The sequence below is a fragment of the Suillus subaureus genome (genome assembly GCF_016647635.1).
Source record: "Suillus subaureus strain MN1 chromosome Unknown BJ212scaffold_8, whole genome shotgun sequence".
Classification (NCBI taxonomy): Eukaryota; Fungi; Basidiomycota; class Agaricomycetes; order Boletales; family Suillaceae; genus Suillus; species Suillus subaureus.
Genome location: NW_024538564.1, coordinates 576,642 through 602,266, shown reverse-complemented (window position 1 = coordinate 602,266; position 25,625 = coordinate 576,642). Strand labels below are relative to the sequence as shown.

General features: G+C 47.5%; 12 protein-coding genes across 12 annotated transcripts; 7 read left to right on the top strand and 5 right to left on the bottom strand.

The window, feature by feature from the left end:
* Positions 1–748: 748 nt before the first annotated feature.
* Positions 749–2,658, bottom strand: BJ212DRAFT_1575618 (uncharacterized protein; the record flags this gene model as incomplete). Its single annotated transcript, XM_041342140.1, has 5 exons — positions 2,224–2,658; positions 1,765–2,174; positions 1,598–1,717; positions 1,363–1,551; positions 749–1,306 (listed from the first exon to the last, which is right to left on the bottom strand). Exons 1-5 carry the CDS (start codon positions 2,504–2,506, stop codon positions 749–751), a joined length of 1,560 nt encoding a protein of 519 aa, XP_041195657.1. The 5' UTR covers positions 2,507–2,658.
* Positions 2,343–3,270, top strand: BJ212DRAFT_1024885 (uncharacterized protein). Its single transcript, XM_041328868.1, has 2 exons — positions 2,343–3,175; positions 3,238–3,270. Exon 1 carries the CDS (start codon positions 2,628–2,630, stop codon positions 3,045–3,047), a length of 420 nt encoding a protein of 139 aa, XP_041195656.1. The 5' UTR covers positions 2,343–2,627; the 3' UTR covers positions 3,048–3,175; positions 3,238–3,270.
* BJ212DRAFT_1458486 (uncharacterized protein) lies at positions 2,641–3,993 on the bottom strand. Its single transcript, XM_041338889.1, has 7 exons — positions 3,917–3,993; positions 3,802–3,870; positions 3,688–3,746; positions 3,496–3,639; positions 3,403–3,448; positions 3,216–3,351; positions 2,641–3,160 (listed from the first exon to the last, which is right to left on the bottom strand). Exons 1-7 carry the CDS (start codon positions 3,962–3,964, stop codon positions 3,087–3,089), a joined length of 576 nt encoding a protein of 191 aa, XP_041195655.1. The 5' UTR covers positions 3,965–3,993; the 3' UTR covers positions 2,641–3,086.
* On the top strand, positions 3,994–4,677 carry BJ212DRAFT_1339769 (uncharacterized protein). Its single transcript, XM_041335074.1, has 3 exons — positions 3,994–4,301; positions 4,355–4,482; positions 4,534–4,677. Exons 1-3 carry the CDS (start codon positions 4,070–4,072, stop codon positions 4,582–4,584), a joined length of 411 nt encoding a protein of 136 aa, XP_041195654.1. The 5' UTR covers positions 3,994–4,069; the 3' UTR covers positions 4,585–4,677.
* Positions 4,678–7,271, top strand: BJ212DRAFT_1339766 (RNA polymerase III transcription factor IIIC subunit-domain-containing protein). Its single transcript, XM_041335073.1, has 11 exons — positions 4,678–5,064; positions 5,118–5,195; positions 5,245–5,431; positions 5,479–5,611; positions 5,663–5,740; positions 5,790–5,869; positions 5,917–6,024; positions 6,077–6,217; positions 6,269–6,395; positions 6,449–6,670; positions 6,727–7,271. Exons 1-11 carry the CDS (start codon positions 4,689–4,691, stop codon positions 6,832–6,834), a joined length of 1,638 nt encoding a protein of 545 aa, XP_041195653.1. The 5' UTR covers positions 4,678–4,688; the 3' UTR covers positions 6,835–7,271.
* Positions 7,272–7,467: 196 nt separating this feature from the next.
* Positions 7,468–10,172, top strand: BJ212DRAFT_1267074 (aconitase family-domain-containing protein; the record flags this gene model as incomplete). Its single annotated transcript, XM_041330629.1, has 9 exons — positions 7,468–7,529; positions 7,579–7,620; positions 7,671–7,715; positions 7,769–7,834; positions 7,884–8,020; positions 8,078–8,115; positions 8,172–8,214; positions 8,268–9,717; positions 9,773–10,172. The coding sequence occupies 9 exons, from the start codon at positions 7,468–7,470 to the stop codon at positions 10,170–10,172; spliced, it is 2,283 nt and encodes a 760-aa protein (XP_041195652.1).
* Positions 10,173–10,391: 219 nt separating this feature from the next.
* Positions 10,392–12,072, top strand: BJ212DRAFT_1478497 (uncharacterized protein; the record flags this gene model as incomplete). Its single annotated transcript, XM_041339718.1, has 2 exons — positions 10,392–10,430; positions 10,483–12,072. The coding sequence occupies 2 exons, from the start codon at positions 10,392–10,394 to the stop codon at positions 12,070–12,072; spliced, it is 1,629 nt and encodes a 542-aa protein (XP_041195651.1).
* A 599-nt stretch (positions 12,073–12,671) lies between these two features.
* On the top strand, positions 12,672–15,050 carry BJ212DRAFT_1266888 (Six-hairpin glycosidase-like protein; the record flags this gene model as incomplete). Its single annotated transcript, XM_041330616.1, has 18 exons — positions 12,672–12,758; positions 12,809–12,901; positions 12,956–13,037; positions 13,087–13,112; positions 13,158–13,187; positions 13,237–13,244; positions 13,304–13,334; positions 13,391–13,572; positions 13,626–13,659; positions 13,715–13,802; positions 13,853–14,065; positions 14,119–14,264; positions 14,315–14,348; positions 14,398–14,438; positions 14,487–14,614; positions 14,663–14,692; positions 14,748–14,826; positions 14,874–15,050. 18 exons carry the CDS (start codon positions 12,672–12,674, stop codon positions 15,048–15,050), a joined length of 1,509 nt encoding a protein of 502 aa, XP_041195650.1.
* Positions 15,051–15,359: 309 nt separating this feature from the next.
* Positions 15,360–17,648, top strand: BJ212DRAFT_1266467 (uncharacterized protein; the record flags this gene model as incomplete). The annotated part of the gene is made up of 5 exons (XM_041330571.1): positions 15,360–15,413; positions 15,473–15,821; positions 15,875–15,945; positions 16,003–16,329; positions 16,380–17,648. 5 exons carry the CDS (start codon positions 15,360–15,362, stop codon positions 17,646–17,648), a joined length of 2,070 nt encoding a protein of 689 aa, XP_041195649.1.
* A 210-nt stretch (positions 17,649–17,858) lies between these two features.
* On the bottom strand, positions 17,859–18,902 carry BJ212DRAFT_1339720 (uncharacterized protein). The gene is made up of 4 exons (XM_041335072.1): positions 18,779–18,902; positions 18,642–18,712; positions 18,551–18,591; positions 17,859–18,487 (listed from the first exon to the last, which is right to left on the bottom strand). Exons 1-4 carry the CDS (start codon positions 18,848–18,850, stop codon positions 18,261–18,263), a joined length of 411 nt encoding a protein of 136 aa, XP_041195648.1. The 5' UTR covers positions 18,851–18,902; the 3' UTR covers positions 17,859–18,260.
* Positions 18,903–21,504, bottom strand: BJ212DRAFT_1339716 (uncharacterized protein). Its single transcript, XM_041335071.1, has 6 exons — positions 20,932–21,504; positions 20,771–20,865; positions 19,877–20,716; positions 19,457–19,822; positions 19,200–19,403; positions 18,903–19,141 (listed from the first exon to the last, which is right to left on the bottom strand). Exons 1-6 carry the CDS (start codon positions 21,440–21,442, stop codon positions 19,037–19,039), a joined length of 2,121 nt encoding a protein of 706 aa, XP_041195647.1. The 5' UTR covers positions 21,443–21,504; the 3' UTR covers positions 18,903–19,036.
* Positions 21,505–21,596: 92 nt separating this feature from the next.
* BJ212DRAFT_1552801 (ribonuclease H-like protein) lies at positions 21,597–23,119 on the bottom strand (the record flags this gene model as incomplete). Its single annotated transcript, XM_041341924.1, has 1 exon — positions 21,597–23,119. One exon carries the CDS (start codon positions 23,117–23,119, stop codon positions 21,653–21,655), a length of 1,467 nt encoding a protein of 488 aa, XP_041195646.1. The 3' UTR covers positions 21,597–21,652.
* Between the last annotated feature and the right edge of the window lie 2,506 nt (positions 23,120–25,625).

The following is a 25,625-nucleotide window of genomic DNA, read 5'->3' as shown; positions in this document are numbered from 1 at the left end:
ATGCACACAAATTTGGAGGTATGGATGAGCAAAGAGGAGCCAATATGCAAGCATGAAGGGTGCATTTGTTCGCAGACAATGCTTCACAGTTGTTGCTGCTTTGACTATAGATGGAATCATTGCAGGACATGTTCTTGAAGGATCTTTGTGTCACAATGGGTACCTTCACTTCCTTGAACATTCTGTTGTGAGTTGGGACTCATCACACTTGACTTTTTCGTCAATTCATGTTCATTGATAGCTGCCCAACTGTGAGGCTTATCCTGGCAAGAACAGTGTGTGGATCATGGATAATGCTTGGATCCACCATGGCAAAGAAATTCGTGAGCTCACAGATAGATTTGGTAGGCCTATGTTACATGGTATCTATGTACTCAGTGATGCTGACTCAGAACAGGTGTATGAATCACATTTTTACCTCCCTACTCCCCTGACCTCAACCCAATCAAGGAAGCCTTTTCAAAGTTCAAGGCATGGATTTGTCGTAATTATGACCTGTTTTCTGCAGCAGCAAACAATGATGGGATTATGTACAACCTACGAGAGGCCCTGGAGATCATTACAGCGGAGGATGCACAGGAATACATTCGTCATTCAGGGTACTTCTAGAATACAAACATGATCAATAATCGAGAGCAGTGTATGAAGTAACAGTAGCAAGAAACAACAGAACATGCAGAGTGAGAGTAGCGAGAGACAACAGAACATGCAGAGCAAAAGTAACAGTAAAAAATGTAACATGTAACAACTATTCACCACACCAACGGGCAACTGCATCCTTGAGCTCAGCAAGCTCTCCACAAAGCAAGCCTACCTTTTGCAAATCATCGATGGTGACATAACGAAGGGCATGTGATGACGTGAAACCATGATCAGAAAGTTTTGACTGAAGAATTTGTGAAAGTTCATAAGCAGAGCAAAAGTCCGTTAGGTTCATTCTTGGTCCAAGGGAAGCAAGCTGCATTGATGAGAGCAAAGAGCCGAGAGAGGCTGGAACAGCAGGTGGTAATACAGCAGGTGGAAGCAAGGCAGGGACTGGTGCATGATGGACAGGTTGTGAGTCAGATGCTGCATGTATAGCTTGGAACATTTCAGGAGGAAAATTGACATTGATAACGGGCATAGCTTGTGCTGGTGTGGGTGCGACAGGTACAGCCTCAGCCTGAGTGGCTTTCTTGGATTGTTCATTGAGCTGTTGGCAGCAGACAGAAAGAAGTGAGGGCTGCCCAAGAGAGTCGGAAGAAATCATGCTGAAGGAAGAATGGTTAGGAGGCATCTCAAGAGTGGCATACTCCAGCCCTTTTTCCTGTGCAGTGTTCAAAGTGAAATGGTCAATAAAACATTCAAAAAACTAATACCAACCATTGCAGCTGCCCAGCATTCGAGAAGGGGAAATGTCAGACAGACATGAGATCCATTGTCACCAGGGTTTGGGTAGCAGTAGTCACTCAAGCAGCCTGGCTTTTTGTGGCAAACCCACTGATCCGATAATACCTTGATGTTCTTGTTGATTGGTTTCATCTCTTCATCTATGTCAGCAGCCTTTGGTGCCTAAACTTTTCGTCAACCAACATTGAGATATAGAATGATGTGTTACCTTTGTTTTCTTCTTCTTCTTGCTCCTTTTCTTACCATCGTCACTCAATTCTAAGCTGCTATGATTGTTATCCTCATTTGTTTCTCTATTGTTCTCCTTGTCTGATGGCCGGTCCTTGCACTATCAGACTCAAATTAGCTCATAAAGAAATCACACACAGTTAGCACCTTTTTCATGGCCAAAAGCTCTTGGATATAAATAGTGGCAGCAGGTGTGCTCATTTGCTGCAGATGTTTGATGAGTTCTTGATAATCATCTTCATCTGCAAGTGAGGTTGGCTGCGGAGTGATGCGAACAATGGTAAAGAAAGTCTTGTAGTTTTCAAAGGACAAGATGGTTGGATCAGTCTCTTTTTCGATCTTTCGAAGAACTTGTGCCTTGAATGTGTCAAAAGGCTCATCAAGATAAAGGCTGAGAATGGTTGCTGTGCCAACACGTTTCTTGATGTCACCTTTCTTGAGCTCACTGTGCGGCAGAATTGTGATGCTGTATGTTGCCTTGATACGCAGTGGAGCCACTTGAGCAGGTATAACCTCTGGCTCATTGGGAGGGGGAGTCACAGGTTGAGGTTGCTTAGCTGTGTGATCACATCAGTCATTCAGCCACAAACAGAATATATGTGCAACATTTTTTCTTTTTTGACTTGACTTTAGGTGCTTGAAGAGGCTCTGCAACTGGAATAGGCTCTACAGCTGGAGGCGGAGCAGCCATTGCATCTAGTTCACGATCTATACTGTCTCGAGTATCGAAATTGAAAATGCTTGCGTCAGATACAAATGCTGTCGATGACCCTGAGCTATCGGAATCGGAAGATGTCGATGAGATGTCAAGGACACTGCCATCATCATCCGAGCTATCAGAGTCATCGATGAACTCTGCGCTTTTGAATGTCTTCGGGTTACGACCCATGTTGCCACAGTAGACTCGGAAGCTAAGATATCACAGTACTACAATTCGTCAAAATATCGCTAAGTCCTTTTTCGGTCTATGTTATCTTTTGTTTTACATCGAGGCGCCAGTACCATTACATATGCAAACGGCTGTAAATCTTTGCTCCCGACTTCCAAACAGATTTTGGACTGACTGCATCTTCTGCTACTCGAAGAATATGACATCAAACTCAGAAGAGCCCTCGTTCGTTTCTTTCATTCTGAAGCCAGGTTCATCTCTCCACCCGACATTTCTTTTCGCTGTCGATGCTGCCTTTGCACTACTGTTCTTCGTCTTCCTTTGGTCAGCGTACCTAACGAAAGGCAATCCACACTTCTTCGTTTTGATGGGTATCCAACTCGCTCTGTGGGCGAGCGTAAAGTGGTACGTTGTGTTGGGCATACAAATGTTGAACAGTAAACTGAGGTCAATGCATAGGTTTGTGCAAGAGCTTAAGAAAATTCCTCCTGCGAATGAGACGACCAATATGGAGACGAATACAGACAAAAAAGAACAATGATTTATGGTATACATAACGCAGAGCAAATTTTAGAACTCTTCACCGACGTGCCTTGTCATTTCCTTCATGCCATCGTTTCATTCGTTTTGCGCTTTCTTGAGCCAGCGCAAACACTAAAGTACAGACTGGTGAGTAAGCATCCAAGCCATAGTTTTCAGTAGTACTGACATTCCCTTTCTGTACCATCAAGCCCTTCTCTGAATGACTGTGCGGTATCGGTAGAAGGTCCACCTCCTCCTGCAGGCCCAAGCGCCGCGAAATGTTGTGCTTGATCAATCACCTCCAGCAACCGTCCTTTGAAGGCCTGAACAAAACGGCTATTGACAATATCACACAACGTATGCAGGCAATATACCTTTGTTAACACTTCTGATATACCATTCGCCTGCTCTTCACTCAAACTTGTAGCCAGTCAAGCATACTCCCTGAAACCAACGGCGAGACTCACATATCCATGACCATCTTTCCAAAACCGTACCATAGTCCACCTGCACCAACCAAGTTGGATAGCTTTACGCTCCGAGGCTCAGCCTTGAGCGCGTTTCTTACCCGCGTTCCAAAGGGTGAAGGGATAGTGAAGTCAGCCCAATCACTGAAGATTCGTTTGTTCTTGTGCCTACTGGATATGACTTAGACGCACGAGAACAATATGATATAAGCCAGCCATATCGGTATTGGAGCCTTCGTCAATGATTTGATCTAAGGTGGCTTGAACAATGATGATTCGCGTGGAAAGGGTAATTGAGACGCGCACATCACGGTCAGATCCACCTGCGAGGTGACCCATGTCAGGGATATCGACTTTGAAGGTACATTGTATTTTCTAGGCCAGACATTGAGTATTAGAATATCAAGTACATCACACAAACCTGATTTTCAGCTAGGATGGCATCAATGGAAAAGTAGTCGTTATCCATGATGGCCGCGTTCGTCAAAACGCGTTTGTGGCTGAAAGTTATTTACTTCGAAGCGGAACACTCACGCGCACGGTACTGGTTGTTTCAATCTCTAACCCCTCTATCATGAACTACACACGTCGAGCATTACTTTCAGCAAGACGACCGGTTCGTCCAACTTCACTAGCACTCCCCCGCTGTCGACGAACATTCTCCTACACACCGCGACTACAAGCCTCAGAGAATGAAGATGCCTTCCTTTCGCAATTCAAGAACACTTCAATATTCGGGAAACTTGCAGATAAACCAGAGGCTTTGATGGCGCTCCGAGATTTTGCGGAACTCATGAAGGCTCAAGGTCAGCTGCGAATTATTTGGCCATTCACACATGTTCACACATTTTGCTTCCAGGGATTGACGCAAACACCCCACCTTCGGCGTTCCAGATGATGAAGTTGGCTGCGAACTCGGAGTTTAGGGAAGCAGCGCAGAAAGTTGTCTCTGAGTTGCAAAAGGCGGGTGTGGATCTCACTTCACAGGTGAGGAAATTTTCTTAGAGGTTTACGCTCTCGCCGATTTCCTTTTGCCAGGATACCATACAGGAGCTTATGGGCCTGTCCAAGAAGGTTGGAGGGAATTGAAATAGGCTATAGCGTAAAATAGGTACCTAATAGTGCCTCCTAGTCTCTGATACAGTTGTCTTGTTGCAATTGTGAACTCCTGTCAATCCTTTACCGTTACGGTCATGTCAGATGAGGCAGGACCTTCCACGATACGTTCCGAAGCACCAGAAAAACCCTTGCCATCAACACCATTCTATTCTATCGAATATCCGGGTTATGTCAAACCTGAATCTGTCCCGTTGGCGGTGAGTAATCTCGGAGGGCCTTCACGCCTTGAAACTGCGTTCAAACGCACCGCGGCCAAGAATGAGGCGCTTCTTGAGCTCAATCTACGACCAGGGAATCCATTTGCACACCCAATACCGGGCGATATAGTCAGCACCAACAATATTCTGTTGAAAGTCGTGAGACGGAAACGAAAGCATCCGGACGGAGAATGTGTTGGGGAGTTCACTGCGGAAGCAGTGGGTATCATCCCGAAGACCGCACGGTTTCGCAGTGAGTCCAACCCACGTTTTTAAGTATGTCACTGACGTGCCTGCAATTATAAGGTATGGCGGATTATCAGTTTCAGCCTAACATGAACGATCCTTTGGCCCAGCTGCGCCTTGCAATGGATCGGATGGATGGTAAGCACAGCGTTTCAATCGGTTGATCCGCAGACCTCACATGCCGAAGTTGATGCAATCCGACAATACTCAATTTCGGACGAAAAAGAGGACTATGTAGTCCTAGCGTCCACCCACCCACCCGAGCTAGACCCAGCACTGGCAGAGCAAAGCGAGCCAACTTCTGGATCTCGCAGTAACTTGCGGTTGTTTCCCCCTCCGCTGTTCAGCCGTCAAAACGTACCGCAAAACTACAAGCGCGTATTTCTTCTCGTTCTCCTCTAAATTGCTGACCAGCCTGTAGCTTCAAGGCGAACCCTGCCTCGATTGTAACGACCCTCGTCAATGAAGAAACTGGTGAGGAGCGCAAGAGGCTTATCAATAAGGGCCGATGGAAAGGTCACGGGCCAGTGACGATCGCTTTCAGCGATCCCAATGTCCGACTTACCCTCTCGTACTCCTGCAGCATTTCTGATTCTCTGCAATAGGTTCCTGAGGGTCCTCCTCCAACAGTCGAAAATGTACGCACTCAAGCTAACAGTGAACTTTTGGATCGAGTACTAGAAGTGAGCTGCTCTTCATCCTTCTTGTTTGATTAGTTGCTCATCTGAGCAGTTCATGAATGAACGTCCTGTGTGGACTCGTGCTGCTCTCTACAACCAGTTTTCGCCTGCAGAATTGAGAGAAATACACAAGTATGTGCTACATCATACGATCACAGAAGTCTAACCAGCGACTACAGCTCGAAAGTTATCATGCCTTTAACCGGATATATGTTCTCAGATGGACCATGGCGAGATGCAATGATTCGATTTAAATACGACCCTCGGAAAGAATTGGATGCTCGAATGTGAGCTTTGTACGTATTGCTATTGGCGGACACTCACTGTCAAGGCCTAAAGATATCAACGGATATATTTTCGGAATGCCAACCACCCCGTGGCACGGCCTTCCGTAGTTGCGCGTCGGCAAGAGGGCAGGTCGGCTGCCACATACATCAACAGGTCCATCGAGCAAGAAGAGTCATTCGAGGCCGATCGACGGTAAGCTTTCCTAATTGTCACTGTATCTAGCTCAATGTAAACGATCACTAGTAAATCACACATATTTGACGGGAAGACTCTCACTAAAGAGACAGCCGCGTTCCAATTATGTGATATTCACGACCCTATGTTGAAGGAGATGATTGAAGACGATGAAAACCTTCGGGAAGTCTGTGACGTGAGTAGCTGATGATGTGAAAATGGGCTTTCGCTGATCATATGCATTGGTAGGAACGAGATGGGTGGTATAGCGCACAGGCACTGGAGAGAATTAAGACCGTCCTCCGACACAAGTTTTTCTCACTACTTCAAGGGTATGTGGCAACAGAGGAGGAATGTGAAGCCCTCCTGGAACAGGATGCCGTCGGCAAGTCACAAACCACTCGTATTAAGCGCCTTAAATTTGGAAAACATAACATGGCGAAAGGGGCTTTGCGACCAGAAGATGCTGCGGTGCGTATTTGCGGGTCTTATCTCATGACACTCCCTTATCTCTTCCTCTCTCTCAGGCTGCGAGACTGCAAGCAACTCTTGATCGGAATGCCAAAACTCTCTTAGCGAATCGACGGGAAATGTATAGCGGTCGAAGTTCGCAGACCCCGGACAATTCACGATAATGTGATGCGTGTGGTGTGGTATTTCGATAACAAAAGCCATATACAGTAATCGTGGATGATGCATTGTTATACTCACAAATGGTTGACATGGCCTGTAGACAAGGCGCCAGGCGATTGATGGAACATGAAGCGTGTCGGATTCTTTCTTTCCTTCACGAAATTCAGTTAATCTGTGCAACTTGATACCCCTGTTTCGTAGACGCACTAGTCGGGTCTGATTTGGATGATATGGGGCAACCCGTGAGAGCGTGAGGAGATCATCTGGAGGTATTCGGTAAACTGTGTGGGCCCGCATAGGCCCCACATGCCATACAGCTCCATCGTAATCGAAAAGTGGAGTTGAAGATTTCATTTATAATCCAAATGGCGATAAAGCATCGCAAGCGCTGCGGACAGGAGGCACACGTATGGTGTTCACTGATATCTGTTGTCTTCGGCTTAGGTTCCATAAGTGACTTGCTCAGCTTAGATTTGTTTGCCGTGTGCAGTTACAGTTCAATCCTAAATCAGGCACCGGCCGAATCCAATTTGATCGGCCGAGCAACTTTGTTTTAACAAGCCTGCTTTAAAGGCTAGACGGTGACAGTCATCTATTGTATCATTTATTCCCCCACCACCATTTATCTCAACATCATGCCTGGTACAATCACTGGCCCTCGAACTCTTTATGATAAAATCTGGGACGATCATGTTGTGTGAGGCTCCCCCTGTCCGTGTATCGGACATATACTGATTGTCAGGTAGGGATGTGAACGAAGACGACCTTGCCCTCATTTACATCGACCGGTAGGAAAATGGGCTTTCTGCCTCGTTGATGTGGACTCACTGTGTTGCAGTCATCTTGTCCATGAGGTCACGAGCCCTCAAGCGTTTGAAGGCCTGTGAGCATAATTGTCAATCTGACCTTCGTTACCATAGGCTGACAGGAACTTAGGAAGAATGCTGGGAGGCCCGTTCGTCGCCCAGACTGTACTCTTGCCACTGTAGATCATAACATCCCGTATGTTGAATGATACATCTTTGCTTTGCATTGGCTAACATTGCGACAGCACCATTTCCCGGAAAAGCTACAAGTCTGTGAATACCTTTGTCGCCGAACCCGATTCGCGTGCGCAGGTCATGCAACTGGAAGAGAACGTCAAAGACTTTGGGTTGTCCTATTTTGGGCTATCTGACAAGCGCCAAGGTTCGAATTAATGCAGTTTAGTGTGCACGAACGCTAAATGACATCGGTACTTTCCAGGCATAGTGCATATCATTGGACCCGAACAAGGCTTCACGGTAAGTCTTCATATCTATCAGATGCTGACAGCATGGAGTTGATTGAATCTTGTTAGTTGCCTGGCATCACTTGCGTGTGCGGTGACTCACACACTTCAAGTATGTTTAATATACTGCCGCTGATACGAGTTGACGTTGATCTCTTGTAATAGCACATGGTGCCTTTGGTTCCCTGGCGTTCGGTATTGGAACCTCCGAGGTAGAACATGTCCTCGCTACCCAAACTCTTTTGCAGAGGAAAGGCAAAAATATGCGCATCACTGTCGATGGTGAGCTTGTCGAAGGTGTTGGCTCAAAAGATGTCATTTTACACATCATCGGTGTCATCGGAACTGCTGGTGGTACCGGAAGTGTTATCGAGTACGCTGGTTCGGTATTCCGCAACATGAGCATGGAGGCTCGCATGAGTGTTTGCAATATGAGCATCGAGGCCGGTGCTCGTGCAGGCATGATTGCACCCGACGATGTCACTTTTGCATATTTGCGGAACCGTCCCCTCGCTCCCAAGGGCGAGGAATGGGACCGTGCAGAGGCATACTGGAAGACTCTCAGGAGTGACGAGGGCGCTAAGTTTGACATTGAGGTCAATATTAACGCCGCAGATATCCCTCCTACCGTCACCTGGGGTACCTCCCCCCAGGATGTTGTCGCGATTACTGGCAAAGTCCCCAATCCGTCCACCATATCTGACCCTTCGAAACGTGCATCGGCCGAGCGGGCCTTAGCTTATATGGGCCTGCAGGCAAACACGCCCATGGAGGACATTTCTCTTCAGAAAGTGTTCATCGGGTCCTGCACAAACAGCCGCATAGAAGATCTTCGATCCGCCGCCCGGATCGTCCTTGCCGCCGGTCCCGATGCTAAGGTCGCCTCAAATGTACAGGCCATGGTTGTTCCCGGATCTGGTCTGATCAAACAACACGCTGAGGCGGAAGGGTTAGACGCCATTTTCAAGCGTGCAGGGTTTGACTGGCGTGAGGCCGGTTGCTCAATGTGCCTGGGCATGAATCCAGATCAGTTGGCCCCTGGTGAGCGCTGCGCTAGTACTAGCAATCGCAACTTCGAAGGCCGTCAGGGTGCCGGTGGTCGCACACACCTCGTCAGCCCTGCTATGGCTGCGGCAGCAGCTATGACGGGCAAGCTGACAGACGTTCGCAAGTTTTTCGGCGCAGATGCAGAGGAAAAGGTTGCTGCTGGTCCTAAGTTGACTCTCGCGAGTGCCCTCGACTTCTTGACTGAGTTTACCGGACCTGCGACCGAGTCAGAGCGCCCATCGCACACTCAGACCGCAATTCCTACCTCTTTGCCGCCTGCTTCTTCTGGCTCCGGAGTCCTGAAGTTCGTTATTGTGAAAGGCATTGCTGCATCTTTGCATAACGACAATGTTGACACCGACATGATCATCCCGAAACAGTTTTTGAAAACTTTGAAGCGGACCGGTCTTGCCAACGCTTTGTTCTTCGCTCAGCGCTTCGACCCGAAAACCGGGGAAAAGACGGACTTCATTCTTAACAAGTCTCCTTACGACCAAGCCAAGATTCTCATCTGCACTGGCAAGAATTTTGGTTGTGGTAGCTCCCGGGAGCACGCAGCTTGGGCTCTGTGAGCATCCTTGCATTTTTGCATGTTGTGACTTTCTCACAAAGCCCCTTATCAGGAATGACTTCGGAATCCGCTGCGTAATCGCGCCAAGTTTTGCAGATATCTTCCGTAACAACACGATGCAAAATGGCATGCTGCCCTTACCCTTGTCTGAGGAAGACTGCAAGGACCTCGCTACGGATGCTGAGGCAGGCATAGAGATTGAGGTGGATCTCGAGAAGCAGGAAGTTAGACGTAGTGGAAAGCCGGCTATCACGTTCAGCATCGATCCATTTAGGCGACACTGCCTTGTCAACGGGTTGGACGATATCGGCCTGACTCTGCAGAGGGGGGAGGCCATTGCTTCATTTGAGGAGAAACGCAGTGCTCTCTGGTCGTGGTTAGATGGATTCGGATACCAGGGTCAGAAGATCCCTGTTGCAGGTATAAAACCAGGCAAGAAGATGGAATGGTAAACCTGAAATTTGGCGAGAAACATGTCCTATTACGATTGTGTACTTGTATGAATTTCGTTCCGCACGCGAAACAAAGGATGTTGGCCTCTTATCGGTGTCCACATGTTTTCCGCCTAATAGTAACACCCCGACTCGGATACGGTCGGTGCTTCTTTTACATAAGTACTAAGCGCTGCATTCTCGCTTCTTAAATATTGATTGTGGCTACGGACGACGAGAATGGCCCCTACCAAGTTTCGAGAACCTCAGCCCGTCAAAGTCACAGTCCAAACCGACAACTTCCAAGCCCGCTCACCGTGATCCGATTCAGTTGGGAGCCCAGCCTAAAGCTGAGCCCAAACCACCCAATGCCACTGAATCTAAGTGGCCTGCGACAAAGCCTCAGCAGGTTTACACCAAGAAGGCACCACATCGCTCTAGCAAACCTATCATCAACTGGTTTCAGCGCAAGTTATCTGCTACTGTGAAGCCAAGCAGGACTGCGGATAACGCGTTTGTACCGAGCAACTCACAGAAGGCCCCAAACAGCAAGAATGGCACAAACACGTCTCATTCGAGGTCGAATAGTCGTTCAGTTTCTTCTCCGTTGCCACAGCTCACGCCAAGTTCATCGCAAAGACAGGGAGTAATTGGGAATGGCAGTCGAAATGGTTATACCGCATCTCAACGGAAGACTATTTCTCTAAATGGAGAGGGTGATTTGGACACCGGTTTCATACATTCAGATGATGAAGATCTTGACGCGTCAACTTATCGCTCGTCACTAGCTCGTGATTCCTTTTGGTCTCCTGCAAGCGCTCTCGAAGCAGATGAAGATGCCTCTCTTCGACCTCTTCCCCCCAGCTCACCTCCATCTCCTTCACTATCCCACTCCTCTTCTTCGTATCTATCCAATCCTCGCACCTTCAGAAGTATCGCCGCAAGTACAAAACCAACAACAGTACTAAGCATCGACCTTGGTCCTGCTGGAGTAGGACACATAGCACAAGTTCCTATCACACCGGTATCCCAAACTAATCCCCGTCTTCCTCCCCATGGACGGACATCCTCCACCGGAACAAACAGTGGGTTGATAGGCAGTGGTACATCCGTTACCTTCTCTGCTCTCCCGCCCTCTCTTCAATCATCATCTCGCCCGCCTTCCTCCCTGAATTTCAGCTCATCCACGCCTGTATCACTAAGCCCGTCATCTCACATGCACGGACTACAGGCCCCTCTGTATACCGCGTATCATCCAAGAAACAATCCTCGTCCTTCTTCTCCACCCATGGATAATGCTTCTGTTTTAACCCTAGCTTCCTCAGCTTATGCCATTCCCGGTCAACGTTCAACAATGGGATTTACGGGTTCAGCTGCACGGTCGGGACTGATCGGAGGTGGAGACTCAATTTCTCATTTAGAGGGCAGCTTTACCGCGGATGCAGAAGGCGATGTCATGAGCCAATTTGTGCTTGGAGATGATGATCGCCAAGATGCTGATGTAGAACGCGACGTAGATGCCAGCGTGCGTGCTCTTCGCCCACGGAGCTCACGGAGAGGAAGTTGGGAGAGCGAGGTTAGTGGATGGAGTGCTAGGATTCTTGGGACAGGCGGCCCCATAAGCATGGGCAGCAAGAGCTTGTGGACAACCAATAGTGCCAAAACTGGTGGACCTCTGAGCGTGGATGAAGAAGAAGTTATCGGTGGCTTGGAAACCTCACTGGAAGAAAAGAGTTCTTCGGACGGACCAGATCAAGTTGACGTATCCTCACCTGAGACGCCTGCCACAGGCGACGAATACGACTCGACCAAGGAGACGGTGGTTGATGAATCCTCCGAATCTGTTGGTGATGTCCCTGCTACCCTTGGTCGGGCTACAGGATTCACGGCGATTCGCACGCTTTCCCTAGCGGAAACCTAAGGCATGTGCATGAGTGTATGTTGGCGGACTCCCAACTGAATGTTTCTCTCTACCATTAGAATACGTGGGATGTGATATCGATTTCACTCTTGATCACTGACAACGGCCAGGGTCAGATACAATCGGGTGTCACAGCAGCTTTCCTTCTTGCTACTTTTTGTATGTTCTTCGTTCATGTTATACACTGCAGTTACCACTCTCCTTGATGTTATCCTGATCATTGGCATGCATATCACACTCATTTGCATAGTTCTGCATCTCACTCTTCTGTCACATCTTGTACATTAAATTTATTGTCACACATTTGCTTGTTGCCCGACAGAAGCAACCATGCAGTCTTATAAGATACTTCCGAATTTTCCACTGCACGGGACATCCCTGTTGACCGTGGTATAGCTAGTTCAGATGGTCATGTGCGCGAACCCGGATCAGCTGTCGCGCTTCGCAAGTTCGCATGGTGCACGCTGTCACTTCTTCAAGCGCGTGGCCTTAATCAGATTATGCTGTTCGGCAGCTTCATAAATGGTCTTAACGACTGCTGGGATTTCGGGTCTCGAACGCTTCCCTACGGCCTTGGTTATCTGTGGGGCGCAACCAAAATGAAGTTAGGACTAGGAGTCGCTGGTATTGCCCTAGTAGCTGCTACTGCCCAGGCGGACTGTCCAGACTACACTACCTACGCACAGGTAAATGACTCCAAGATGGCCGGGACTAGATTTCCTGCTCATTAGCGCAGAGCCCTCAAGGGAATCCCTCCTCTGGTCCTCTTGGATTGCCTTACATGCGGCCCGACCCTGCATGCAGGACTTTCAACAGCACTTCAGTGGAGGTATGACGCGTTTTATGTTGATAGGACAACGTGTAACTGGGCAGCTATCCGCAGAAAGTTATTTTGGACATGAAATCACGTCTGAAAGACCCTGACGTCGCACGTCTCTTTGAGAACACCTTCCCAAATACCCTCGGTACGTACCCTAGTTGCTACAACAATGGACACTCGTGAAACTCTAGCAGATACTACTGTGAAATACTACAATGAGGTATGAGTGAAGATGCCTGTTTTCTACGCGTTCTAACTGCCGAAGAGGGAGAACTTGGCATTTATCATTACTGGGGTGAGTTCCTTTCCCCCGATATGAATAACATATTGATGGTTGCGTCCAGGATATCACGTCCGTTTCTCCGTTTCTTGGATTCCATATTTCATATTGAGTTTCATTCCTGCTTGAAGTGCACAGTGGTTACGGGATACTGGCAATCAGGTAACTCGCTCTCCAAAATTTGCAATTACAATGTGTTCAGTGGTTTCTTCTTCCAGTTTGCTCATTACCACACCCTTCTCTCTGTTGACGCCGACCTCGCCAACCTGGTTAAGGCTGTGATTAATAACGAAGCCCGCTATGTTTCACAGTATCCTTATTGTGGTGCCTTCCAACCTCCCCCTGAAAGTGGTCTGAGACCCTCCGTCAATGATTGGGCTCTTGGCGTCCTCGTTAATCCGTCAGTTTTTCGTTCATCTTGGTGGTTCGCGTCCTGTGATGCTCTTTGCACAGCCCTGTGGATAACCAAACAGTGTTTGAGTGCAAGGTTTGCGTCTTAACAATCATCGTCTTTTGAGTACTGACCTGTACGGTATCTCCAGTATGAAATTGACTCGCTGTGTGGCTTCATCAAGCTTTCCTCCTCTTACTATGAAGCAACAAAGGATGCATCCATGATGAATGCAGAATGTTTGTCTTTTATTCAGTCTTGTTGTACTGGGGTTTCATTCTTAGTGCAGGGCTCGCCGCAATTGACCAGGTCTTCCGTGTCATTAATGAGCAGTCTCAAGCTTCCTTTGACGCTGATTGGAACTTCATATCTTACTACAACTGGACAGGTCTTGCAGGCTCCCTTGCTGGTGCAGTAAACAATGGCGGAAATGGTGAACCTAAAGGATATACGGGTATGGTCGGAACACACCACAGACCCTCCGATGACTTGAGCACATTTGGTGAGCTTCTGTGGAGGCGACCTGGTTCCTCTGATCATATTCCTCGCTTTCAGCTTTCCTTACGCCAGCCAATGCCATGCTGAGCGTTCAGCTAACCAATCTGGCTACCATTTTGGACCACGCTGGTGTGGCCCCTAATGTTAGCACTCAGGCAAAGCGCTGGAGCAAAACGATAGAACAAGCTGTCTGGGAACACACAGTACGTTGAGCGTGGCAGAAGTCTGCATTCCGTTGATTCGTTTATCGCAGGTTGTTGATGGCATCTTTGCATACGAGACTAATGGTATGTCTTCGACAGCTGTCTTTGCATCACTTATGAAGGACCCTGCTAGGATTGGGTTCGCGCTATGTGATGGACGATGCAAACGTTCCGGTGGGTGTCAAATGCCATCATCTTGAAGCAAATTATAACCTTGAATAGTCTCTCTTGTCGCTTCCCTACCTGGGTTTCCTCGACATGAATCACCCTGATTACGTGAAGACCAAGAAGATGCTCATGTCCCGTGGAAACCCTTACTATGCCAAAGGAAGAAGTTTCAGTGGCATTGGGTGAGTGTAGTCAAGGGAGAATAAATGTCTATTTCTGACATAAGGCAGCGGACCTCACATAGATGTCTGGAACCCTTGGTAATGATTGGCAGATTGGGGCTTGAGATTTAGTGGTCTGATCGTTTCTATATAGGCCTATGTCTCAGGTCACCAACATCTTTGGAACCAATGATGATGAGGAAATCTTGACCTCGTTGTACACTATTGTTAATGTAGGTTTTGGAAGGTATTGATTCTCCCATGCTGACTACGCATATAGAACACTGGCGGCCTGGGTTTGATACACGAGTCGATCGACATCTACAACGTACCAGACTATACTCGCCCTTGGTTCGCGTGGGCTAATAGTTATTTTTCTGAGATGCTTCTGGACCTCGCGCAGAGAAAGCCCCACCTGATCTTTACGGATAATGAGCCGTACACACCTGGACAGTGATAAGTACTGTATCGTGTCAAGCCACCTAGATATTGTTAAGCTTGTCTACTATGATGCAATACTGTCCACTAGCACCAGCTAGCTGTCCCAGAGGCAACGAACTCACGCATTGTGCTGCGGCAAAGTGAGCTAACCTGAAGATGGTATTGGCGCTAAATGTGATGCTCAGCCACGGCTGCCACTATTACATATTCTTGAATCAGTACTGCGATCAACTGGAACGCTTCATGTTCAACTGGTAGAAATTTCTACGACTCATTCTTCCCTCAACCTTTATCATTTCCCTCCTCTCTCCTTCATATTGATTATATGTCGTTAGCTTCGCGCGAGATCGGAACACTAATTGTTGTCGTCTTGAAAGCGGTGCGCATCGGGTTCAACTTTCTATCAGCCTTTATATATCTCTCTGACATGGCGAGCAGAAAAATCTGCCCAATAAGAGGCATATAGGAAAGCAAGCACCATACTGCTGCGCATTCTTGAATGAAGAGAAACGTCGTACAAAGGCGATCAAACGGGGCGGTCAACATCCGGAATGGGACGAAGAATTCCGCTTTACTGTATACGAGGCGACTGACGATGAGCTGGCAATGAATTCACAATCGACGGACACGCCGCCGCCCCCTCCGCCGAAGAAGGGTCGACCAAAGAAGATAAAGGGCGGGAATTCGATGAGGCTTCAGTGCTATGCAGATGATCCCCGGGAACCAGACTTGATCGGAGAGACGGTGGTTGATCTGACAGAGGTTCTCACCAAGGGAGAAACGGATGGTGAGCTGGGATCTGCACTCGTCTTCAATCTGATTTATTGAGTCTTTTGCCAGAGTGGTTCACACTCATGTACAAGGACAAATATGCGGGAGAGGTGTACATTGAGCTGACTTTCTGGTCAAATGTATGTTGTCAATTTCCTGGCCTGCTCGTCTCGATCATCTTATGGGGTTGTATGCAGGAACCTCCTCCAGTCAAAAGAATTGCGCCGAAACCAGCTACTGGTAATAGCAATTACGGCGGTCCGGGAAATTTCGTGCCAGCCAATGGCAGTACCTCTTCTTTGAACGGGTCCAGCGCACATTCGACTCCTTCCCGACTTTCTGTCTCTAGCAACACTCTTGATAGCCATCTGCCGTCTACTATTCGTTCATCACACTCGAGAGCAGAGCTCTATGCACCCGCATATGAGCAAAGGAACCGCCTATCTCCATCACCTGCCGATCAACTTGCCAACGATTTTGGAGAGTTAGGTGTCATGGATCCCAGAAGACGGGAGAGCTTTCCGGTGCGTTTCCCTTCTCTGTGGTGTGGGTCTCGTCATGACCGGTGACTTAGCCCACACAAACGATACGTCCCTCAACATCGGCGGGCTTTAATTCATTGCCCTCGCATCCACACTCGTATGATCAGCATACACTTGATAACGGAACATTGACGATCTCACACGATGGAGGGAGAGCGGCCTCTGCCTCACCATCCAGGATACCTTCAGGTCCTGTTCCATACTACCCTCCTTATGAAAGCGGTTCGACTGTCAACCATCCTCCCCCGCCCCTGTCTCGACAAGGACACGCTGGACCGCGCTTTAGCTTGCCAGCTTCTTCTTCAGGATTCATGCCGATACCATCACCAGCCCCGTCTTCTTTTGGAACGATGACATCGTACTCATCAGAGCCATCCGGTTTCTCAGCGCCGGAAAGACCTCCATTACCGATCCCTCCATCTTACCCTCCAGCTCCCTCCAACTACTCGCCACCTCATCAGATTGGCCATCCTTCCCTCCCCCCTCTCCCAGCACCTGCTGTCACACCGGTACCTCCCCTCAATGCACCTCAACGAATTTCACATTCATTCAGCACGCCGCAGCTACACACTCATGACCAATACCAATATTCAGATCCCCATGGGCAAACTGTCGCCTTCCCATCCCAACAAGAGTTCATACCATTACCTCAGACATACCACACATATGCATCCACATCGCCATCACCACCTCACGAGTACGGATCTACTTCCCAGCATATCCCGATATCACGAGGTTCGAGACCACTGCCTCAACCTCAGATGGCTAACAACGCACCACGAACTCGCCATCTTTCTGTGGCTGTACCTCCTTCATCAAGCTTCCCTCAATCGCTGAATGCGCGTAGCCCACTGCCCTCTAATTTCCCAAATGGTTCGACCTACCAAAACATTCCACCACCCCCACCCCTTCCAGCCCAGTATCATTCCACCGCGCAGCCCCATTCTGGGCATCCATCGCCTCAGGGGGAGTCGCAAGCATCACATGCTCCTTTTCCGACTTCACCAGCTCAGCCGCACTCAAATGTGTCCCCAGTACGGCCCGGCCTCCCGCAGCCTCCCATGGGGTATCATCCAGTCCAGCCTGCTTATCAGCCCCTCCCTCAGCCGCCCCCGCCCCCACCCGATCTGCCACGTCACGGACAGCTTCATCCTCCCCCTTCATCACTAAATGCTCCACCCACCAATCATTCTTATTTCCCTGGCCCGCCTCCTCGGCCTCCACAGATGATTGATCATTCTCATTGGGGTCAGCAAGGAAGTCATGGGCAACCAACGTCTACACAGGGAGATTGGCAATAAGCCGAATATGCGTAGTAATAACGCTCCATCGCAATAGCAATGTAGACATAGGTTGGATTGTAAATCCTTCCATTTTCTGGGCATCCACGGTTGATCCACGGCACTGTCGCTTATTAGTACGCAATACCTGTAGAGAACTGCTGTATCTGGACTTCATCTATAAAACAATATTTGACGCGAAGTCTGGCGATATCATGAAAGGAGGTTTATAGGGATCCTCATTCCTCTGCGCCCTGCTGCATGCATATTCATCGGATATATATATATATTATTCTTGCTCAACGTCAATTGTTTCAGTCCTCTCACTAATTAATACCAAACTTCAGAACCCTTAGATCGTCACCTCAGCTTCAGGTTCACATCTTCACTATCCCTACAGGCTTCATGCCTTTGTTTTCGTTCGCCTTCCTTCGCGAATTCTCAGTTTGCCCATCGAGCCGCCCACAAATGCATGTAGTCCAGCCACCCTCGTATTCGATAGCAGAATCACACTCAATGTTATCCCACTCCAAGCAAGTCCGGAAAGTCTCCGTCACGCGTCGTAAACCGTTGTAGTACCTTCAAACGCGCTTCCTCTACATCTCGTATTGATGATCATTCCCATTCGAACTCTCAATTAGCCTGAGAGCTGTCACGAAGATTTCCGTTGTTTGCTTGTTCTTCCATCTGTCGAGTCCTTTCTGCTCGCCACTTGGCAATTTCAGTTTCTGTGCCGATGAGCCCTCGGCGAGCAAGGTCCATCCTGGCTTCACGACGAATAGCATGCTCAGCCTGCCGCCTTTCTGCCTCGTGAGTTAAAAGGGCATTATCTGCCCCAATCACCAGACCAGCCATGGTGACTGCAAGGGAGAGTCAGTGGTACACTAGTAGCTGCCTGAAGCGATGATGCTTGGCACACTTACATCCGGACACCAGGAATGCTTTGAATGGGAGTGTTTGTCGTCTTTCATACGATGTGTAAGTTACTGTGTAGCCATCCGTCGTCACTCGCACCGGAAGAGTGGCCACGCATAATGGGCAAACGTGACGACCCCAACACCGAAAGCTCCTGCTCGGGCTGCTCCCTGTTCAATATGTTTGCTTCAGCTTGTGATTCAACGACTAGCATGCGGAATTGTTGTCATTCGCACCTTCGTCGCGGCCCTCGTTTGTATGGTATATGCTGCATCAACTTCCCGCTGTAGCTGGGAACGATCTGACATTGTTCGGAGTACGTCGGAACAAAACAACGGATTTGTGATGTTGCAAGTGAATGACATGTTCACGCGGTACCACAGGCCTATCGTTCCAATACCCGTGCTCTATAGTATACGACGACAATTAAAGGGATAAAACTAAATAATAAAATAATGCACGTCGCTGGAATTGCGATGACTAGAGTGTCCATTTCATGTGTGATTCAATGTCATCACATCACCGCGCTTTGAAAAGGCCAACAGGTCAGACTCCGTCTTCAACACCTGCACCACCTGGTCATTGCTGAAACACGAGACCTTCGGTGAATTGAAGTTGAATGAACGAAACCTGTACGATAAGGTGAAAGCAACATACAGATGCAAGTTGTTCCCGAACATTGCGCAAGTCCCAGAGACGCACACCACCATTGCGGCTTCCCGAGGTGAAAAAGTGAGACCAAGTATCTCCTTTGATGAAACGACCATGCAACTCAGTCGTGAAAAAGCCAAAGCGTTCAGCCGGGTGCTCTGGAACCATACGATGGTCACGGAGCTCGAACTGCAGATCTCGATGGCCAACCTGTGGTCACGTTAGAAATATAATCGTATTGGACGATGAATTGCCATGTGCACCTCAAGCAAGGTGCAGAAAGGTGATTCCGTCTTATGTGCGTGATACGGAGAATTGGATGTCTTGAATGTATGTACAACACGTTCCGAAGATAGGTCCCATAAATGGACATTGCAATCCGCACCAGCGGATATGAGTTTGTGACTAGTATCACGAATGGGAAGAAGGGACTGGATCATAGATGTGTGCTTGATTGCCAAAAGTGTCGAGGAGACGCCCATAAAATCTGCAGAAAAATTCCAAATATGAACAGCATGATCATGACCTCCACTGGCAAACATAAGTGGTTGCATCATTGTCGACACAACACTCGCCCCCCCCTTCTTGGTTCTATTCCAAGGACGATCGACAACGCGAAAATGTGTTCCCTTATGAATTTAAATAGATTTAAATGGTGATGATGAACACCCGCGGACACTTACCCTGGTGGTTTGAAATGTCAAGTACGAAATTTGTTTCTCTTCACGTGCATGAGCCAGGACAACGACTGACGTATCACCCGCGTGAAGCATACACGCATCATCAACGGACTCTTGAGTTGGGGCAGTTGGCCTACGCAGGTTATGCTGGGACACCAGGTTAGGCATACCCAGGCTCTCAACGAAGCCGCGCATAGATACAGTTATAAGAGACGAACTCCAGTGTGCGCTGAGCACGCGGCGGGGCTTATCGTGGGTGTTGAGAGGAAGACGAGCAGGACCAGGACCAGGACTGAGCATCAAAGCGGGACCTGAGGAGGAAATCTCGTTCGGACCGTTGACTAGCGTCTCGGAGGATGCTTGAACCGGTTCTTCTCGAGACTTCGCAACCATGCTACCGCCATCTCTGCAGATAAGTTCCCTTAGTGGAACAATGTCATCGGAATCACTATCGAGTAAAACAATCGGTTCTGCAGCAGAAGTAACATCCACTGCTGAGGGTGCCTTAGAAGACACCGACTTGATCTTTAGGACTCCAGAGCGGAAGAACCGCGTCGGTATGGGAGGAGGAATAATCACGCGTGTGTCCGGAAGATCAACAGTAAGGTCAATGATCTCTTCTGGAGGAGCTACAACTCGAGATGGAAAGGCTCTCTGCTTGCCTGGTAGAGCGGAGGTCTTTATTCGAGGTATTGCTGCGTGTGTTGGGTAGGAGCTTAGAACCACCTCCAATGACTCGGGCAAAGAAGATTCCGCTAGCTGTGGCAGTCTTCGAGTTGAGCTGCTTGCACCCACGATGGGACTGACTTTAGAGGTCTCCTCGCCATATCCAGAAGCACAGCCCTTTTTCTGCGATTCAGTAAGGGAGTTGATCATGGTCGAGTATAGTTAAGTCACCATTACAATCTTCTGAGTGCTATTCGCACTCTTATCATATTGGGACTTATTTTGAACAATATGCGCCTTACCACTAGGCAAATCGCGTTGCACAGCTGTTACACAGAGAAACCAAAAGCCCGTGTATTAATGACTGTCATTTAAGATATTTTGATATTCACCTTCACTCGTCTTTCCGGGAACAGAGCGATCGTCATGTATTTCTTTGTAAGGGGAGAAAACAGCCTGTGCTTCGTGATCGCCAGGGATGACTTTCGGGCATTGTGAAGGTAAAGCAAAGTTGGTATGGGGAAATCTTCGCCTTTGGAAGTGCCTCTCTGAGCCTTGAGACCCCCCTGGGGGGAAATGCTGAGAATTAAACTTCGTTCGCTTCGGCGGGCGCAAGTTCGATTGTTCTAAATGGCCCAAAGGCTCTTGTTTAACAAACGAACTACTCGGTGTATTCAGTGAAGGGACCGGGGAAATTTTGTTCGAATGTGTCCACGCAGGAGATGTGGTAGAGTAGGGGACAAAGTTCCTTTGATTGAATGGGCGATACGGCGCACGACCTCGACTAGAATCAGAGCCTCTGAAGGATCCACGGTGCCCTCCACGACGAGCAACTGTGATAGCGGGTACGGAGGATTTTCCCTTGCGATCTAAACGAACTTCATTGGGTTGTCGATCTTCCATCCGATCTCGTGCAGAGAGACTTGGTTCAGGAGCTGGGAATATTTTTTTTTTTTTTTTTTTTTTTTTGGAAAAGCGATAATATTACGAAGCAACTGACACTGTCTAGCCCTTACGTAAACGCTTATAGCGACCTCTAATACTAGGTGTCGTCCGAGGGAAAATGCGACTTATGCACACTCCGATTTGTTGGAGTAGTGTGGGACTCTATTCCTACCTGGTTACCACGGTCTGCGAGGGCCTAGGTAGACCGATACCCACTAAAACCTCTAAGTTAGTCATCCAGTCATCCTGGGTGTAAAGCGTGTTGTTGTCAATGATGTTTGACCATGTGTTTTTTACAGTCATTGCTGTTTTTGTGTTTCTTTTTTCTTTATTTGCGATTGCTCTATCAAGGTGCAGTCTTTTGTTTATTGTGTTATACCAGCAGTTTGTAGCAGTTAGTTCTGTGTATGTGGTGCTGTTTATCGTTCTGTCACATCTCATTGTCCGTATGAGATGGGCTGATTCTGAGATTAATATTCTCAGGAGGTGTGAAGCTCCAGTTGGAGTTCTATTGTTGTTTGCATTATTGTTATTCAGTCTTTGTGGGAGGGTGATAACACCACATCCTAGGATGAGGCCTATGTGTGGGGTTGGCCAAGGTCTGTGTCTATCTGGCCATAACTTTTTGGCTAGGTCCCATATCATTTTTCTCACTGGGTCTCTGCAGTTTATAAGGATATGTTCCATGGAGTCTGTCTCCCCTTGACACATTTGGCATATTGCTCTATGTTCATAAGTGGGTATTTGGGACCAGAAGTCACTGATGTGGTATGCGTTGTTTAATGTTTTGTACAGGAACATTTGTATTTTCTTTGTGATGTCTTTATGTCTGCAACCTTTCCAGATCGTGGCATCTGTTTTGAGGGAGGAGGTTAGTGACTCTATGGCATATCTAGTGAGATCTAGTAGGCTCAAGGTTGTTTTCTTATATTCTAGGTTAGCTGTGTTTGCAATCACTTTGTATGCTAATTTTTGTGTTATCATCAATAGTTTTGCTCCTTGTAGGTTGAAATTCCTGGGGACATATGTGTCGAGTTTGTCAGGTTCTTGACATAGAGTACCGGTGAGTGCAAGCTGGTCAGCCTTTTCATTTCCTATGTTTCCCTGATGTCCTTTTACCCATTTGAAGGTAGTTGGGGTGGGGTGGCGGCATAGATGGTATGCAATGGCCTTGAACATGTTGGTGTTGTTGACTCCAATCCATCCAGTGTCTTCCCATTCTTTTAGGTGAGTGGTGACACCTTTTATTACATATTTTGAGTCCATTACAATTTTTACTGGGGTTAGAGGGTTTGTAGATTGCAGGGCAACTAGGACCACTGCTAGTTCACCAATCTGGTTTGATTGTTTTACTCTGGGTATTCTGATTGCTCTGTTCATAGGATGGTCTTCTCCAATCCATATCCCACTACTGCAGGTGGCATTGTATTTACCGTTATTTTTACAAGAGCCATTGGTATATATGGTTATTGGTTCAGTTTCTTTGCCTCTGCCTGCTCCTGGAGCATGGAGTCTGTATGCAGGTATTTGTACTAGGCATTCAGTGTTCACAAAGATACAGAAACATTCAGATATATGGGTTTTTGCTGTGACAGTTGGATCGAAGAGGATTTCACCATCCTGTTGTGATCTCATTCTCCTGTTCTTTTCTGTTCTCTGGTGCATTAGAGTTAGGTCATCCTTCTTGGGGGATGTATTTGGGTTGAATAGTGGAGTTAGATTATCTAATATTTTTTTGGCAGCTCATGTGCATTTGTCTGGGTTTTTACACCCTGCTAGGCGATTTTTGATGCAGGCATCACAGGGGCATGATGCTTTGGTTGTATGGGTATCAGGATTGGTGAGTCTAGTTGTTGCATCTCTTAGGTCTTTTATTGATGTTATATGGTGGGTATATCTTAAACAGTTATCTTTTCTTTTGTGGTATGTTTTGGGAGGTGCACCAAGGTGATGCCAGGCTGGCATTTGGTTTTTGAGGTTTTCAGATAGTTTAATTGGTGCAAAACTTACATTGTGTTTGTGTATTGATTTCAACATGTTTGTTATTAGTTGTGGTAGACAACTGGCTCATTTACCTTGTGTCAGGGGGTCCCAAGAGGTGAGAAAGGTGCTTATGTCTTCCTGGTTTCTGATCCCATTTGGTTTCAGGGTGTTAATTATCGCGTCTGTAACAAATGCCCATGTTGGGCAGGTTGGGGACATATCCATGAAGGCTTTCGCCCAGGTGATTTCTATTGCTTTGTTTCTCATATTGATGTTTAATAGTCCTAGGCCTCCTTCTTCAATTGGACACTCTAGTTGGGATAGACTTATTGGTGATATTCTTTTGTTATCCCATATGAAGGTTTGGATTTTCTTCATTATCGCTGTTTCAATTGACTTTGGCATACCTTGTGCTTTAGTCTGGTTCCCATGAGGTCACCCATTCAACTTCATTGCTGATCCAGGCACCTAAGGTGCATATTGGGTTTCCATCTTTTGCTACATGTACTGATTCAGGCCATGGTTCATTTAGTGCATTCAGTTTTTGCTGCAGGACTACTTGTTCTCAGTGCATCTTTGTGCCTATGGGTAGGATTTCTGTCTTTTCCATGTTAAATTTGGTGCCTGATGCTGTACACCAGTCATTGAGGATTTCTTTTAGATCTGTGTACTTATCTTCTTTTGAGAGATATATGGTGGTATTATCTGTGTACATATTCACCTTTACACTGTCTATTATGCCTGGGATAAGGTAACCTTTTATTTTCATCGAGTTACGTAGTTTACAGGCTAATGGTTCAATTGCCAGATCAAAAAGTAGACATGATAGCAGGTCGCCTTGGCGAACTCCCCTTGTGACTTTAAATGGTGAGCTTAGGAATCCATTAATTGCTACATGAGTGTAAGCTGATTTGTAAAGGCTTTTGATTGTGTCTATGAACATTTTGGGAAGGTTGAAGGTTTCAAGAGTTTCAAACAGGTATGTATGTTGGATTCTATCATAAGCTTTCTCCTGATCTAGCGCAATTATTGCACCGTCTTCTTCCATCAGATCTGCATATGTTGTCATTGTCTGTGCTAAATGTATAGGGTCAAAGATTGAGCATTTTGGTATAAAGCCGCTTTGGTTTGAGTGTATTAGTTTATGTATGACTTGTGTGATTTGGTGTTAAGAACCATGTTGCTCAAAAGAGAGAGAGACTGACTCAGAGGGGCTTGGCCTCAGCTCATATGCTGTGCCCCTTACCTGAGTATGTGCCATTCATTTCATATGAGGTCCAATGATGGTCTGATGAAGTCCAGAGGACTTCCGGAGGCTGGCTACTCTGGTGGAGAGTGTGGGAGGACTTCAGGAAGTGCTCAGGAAAGTTCCCACTGCAAGGTAATACTTCTACAGGAAACAGGATGGAATGATAGGAGGACAGGAGGGCAGGAGGGCAGGATGACGGAGGACAGAAGGACAGGATGTCTGAAGGACAGGAGGATAGGACATCTGAGGGTTAGGAGGACAGAACATCTGAAGGTACGGAGGGTGGAACATCTGAAGGACAGGATGCCTGGAGGTACAAGGGACAGGAGGTCTGGAGGTCCAGAAGGAATAGGGGCTATATCAGACTCCGTCCAATGTAGAAACAAACAGAGGTAGACTACCCTAAGGTAGAGTTGGAGAGACAGGGATTGGACCTAAGTCCAGAAAGAGGGAAAGTGCTGGAAAGGTGGAACTCTGGCCTAGGGAATCAATCCCTAGGCCTGATGGGTAGGATAGACTTAGGTGGACCAAAGTCCGAGAGAGGATTGGGCAAGTCTAAGTTGATATTCAAACTAAGGAAACTACAGGAGTATCTACAGGGGTTATATACTGGAGAATATCTGGGGGGATCAGTAAGCAAGGGAGCAGGGCTATGTATGAGCATGTGGAAACACATTAGTAAGTAAGATGGAACATAACTAAATGAACTCAGAGATGAAGACTTGTACAAGGATCAATAAGCAAGATGGAACAAGAGGTAACCGAAAGCCGGAAAGGCAGAGATGCCTAAATGGGGATAGGCACAGGATATTGAACAGAGGGTGGGAATAGGTCCAGAGATCTGGGGATCTGGAAGATGAGGTGGATACAGGACCAGAATATGAGGAGGTGGATATAGTCTGGAATCCA

Coding starts and splice junctions, on each gene's coding strand:
- BJ212DRAFT_1024885 (XM_041328868.1), top strand. CDS start 2,628: ATGCAAACGGCTGTAAATCTTTGCTCCCGACTTCCAAACAGATTTTGG.
- BJ212DRAFT_1458486 (XM_041338889.1), bottom strand. CDS start 3,964: ATGGATAACGACTACTTTTCCATTGATGCCATCCTAGCTGAAAATCAG. Junction 3,871..3,916: donor CCATCCTAGCTGAAAATCAG/GTTTGTGTGATG, acceptor TGTCTGGCCTAG/AAAATACAATGTACCTTCAA. Junction 3,747..3,801: donor CAGGTGGATCTGACCGTGAT/GTGCGCGTCTCA, acceptor AAGCCACCTTAG/ATCAAATCATTGACGAAGGC.
- BJ212DRAFT_1339769 (XM_041335074.1), top strand. CDS start 4,070: ATGAACTACACACGTCGAGCATTACTTTCAGCAAGACGACCGGTTCGT. Junction 4,302..4,354: donor GGAACTCATGAAGGCTCAAG/GTCAGCTGCGAA, acceptor TTTTGCTTCCAG/GGATTGACGCAAACACCCCA. Junction 4,483..4,533: donor GTGTGGATCTCACTTCACAG/GTGAGGAAATTT, acceptor TCCTTTTGCCAG/GATACCATACAGGAGCTTAT.
- BJ212DRAFT_1339766 (XM_041335073.1), top strand. CDS start 4,689: ATGTCAGATGAGGCAGGACCTTCCACGATACGTTCCGAAGCACCAGAA. Junction 5,065..5,117: donor GAAGACCGCACGGTTTCGCA/GTGAGTCCAACC, acceptor TGCAATTATAAG/GTATGGCGGATTATCAGTTT. Junction 6,396..6,448: donor ACCTTCGGGAAGTCTGTGAC/GTGAGTAGCTGA, acceptor ATGCATTGGTAG/GAACGAGATGGGTGGTATAG.
- BJ212DRAFT_1339720 (XM_041335072.1), bottom strand. CDS start 18,850: ATGTCAGATCGTTCCCAGCTACAGCGGGAAGTTGATGCAGCATATACC. Junction 18,713..18,778: donor AAACGAGGGCCGCGACGAAG/GTGCGAATGACA, acceptor CATATTGAACAG/GGAGCAGCCCGAGCAGGAGC. Junction 18,592..18,641: donor TATGCGTGGCCACTCTTCCG/GTGCGAGTGACG, acceptor ATCGTATGAAAG/ACGACAAACACTCCCATTCA.
- BJ212DRAFT_1339716 (XM_041335071.1), bottom strand. CDS start 21,442: ATGGAAGATCGACAACCCAATGAAGTTCGTTTAGATCGCAAGGGAAAA. Junction 20,866..20,931: donor TCCCGGAAAGACGAGTGAAG/GTGAATATCAAA, acceptor TCTGTGTAACAG/CTGTGCAACGCGATTTGCCT. Junction 19,404..19,456: donor CTTTCTGCACCTTGCTTGAG/GTGCACATGGCA, acceptor ACGTGACCACAG/GTTGGCCATCGAGATCTGCA.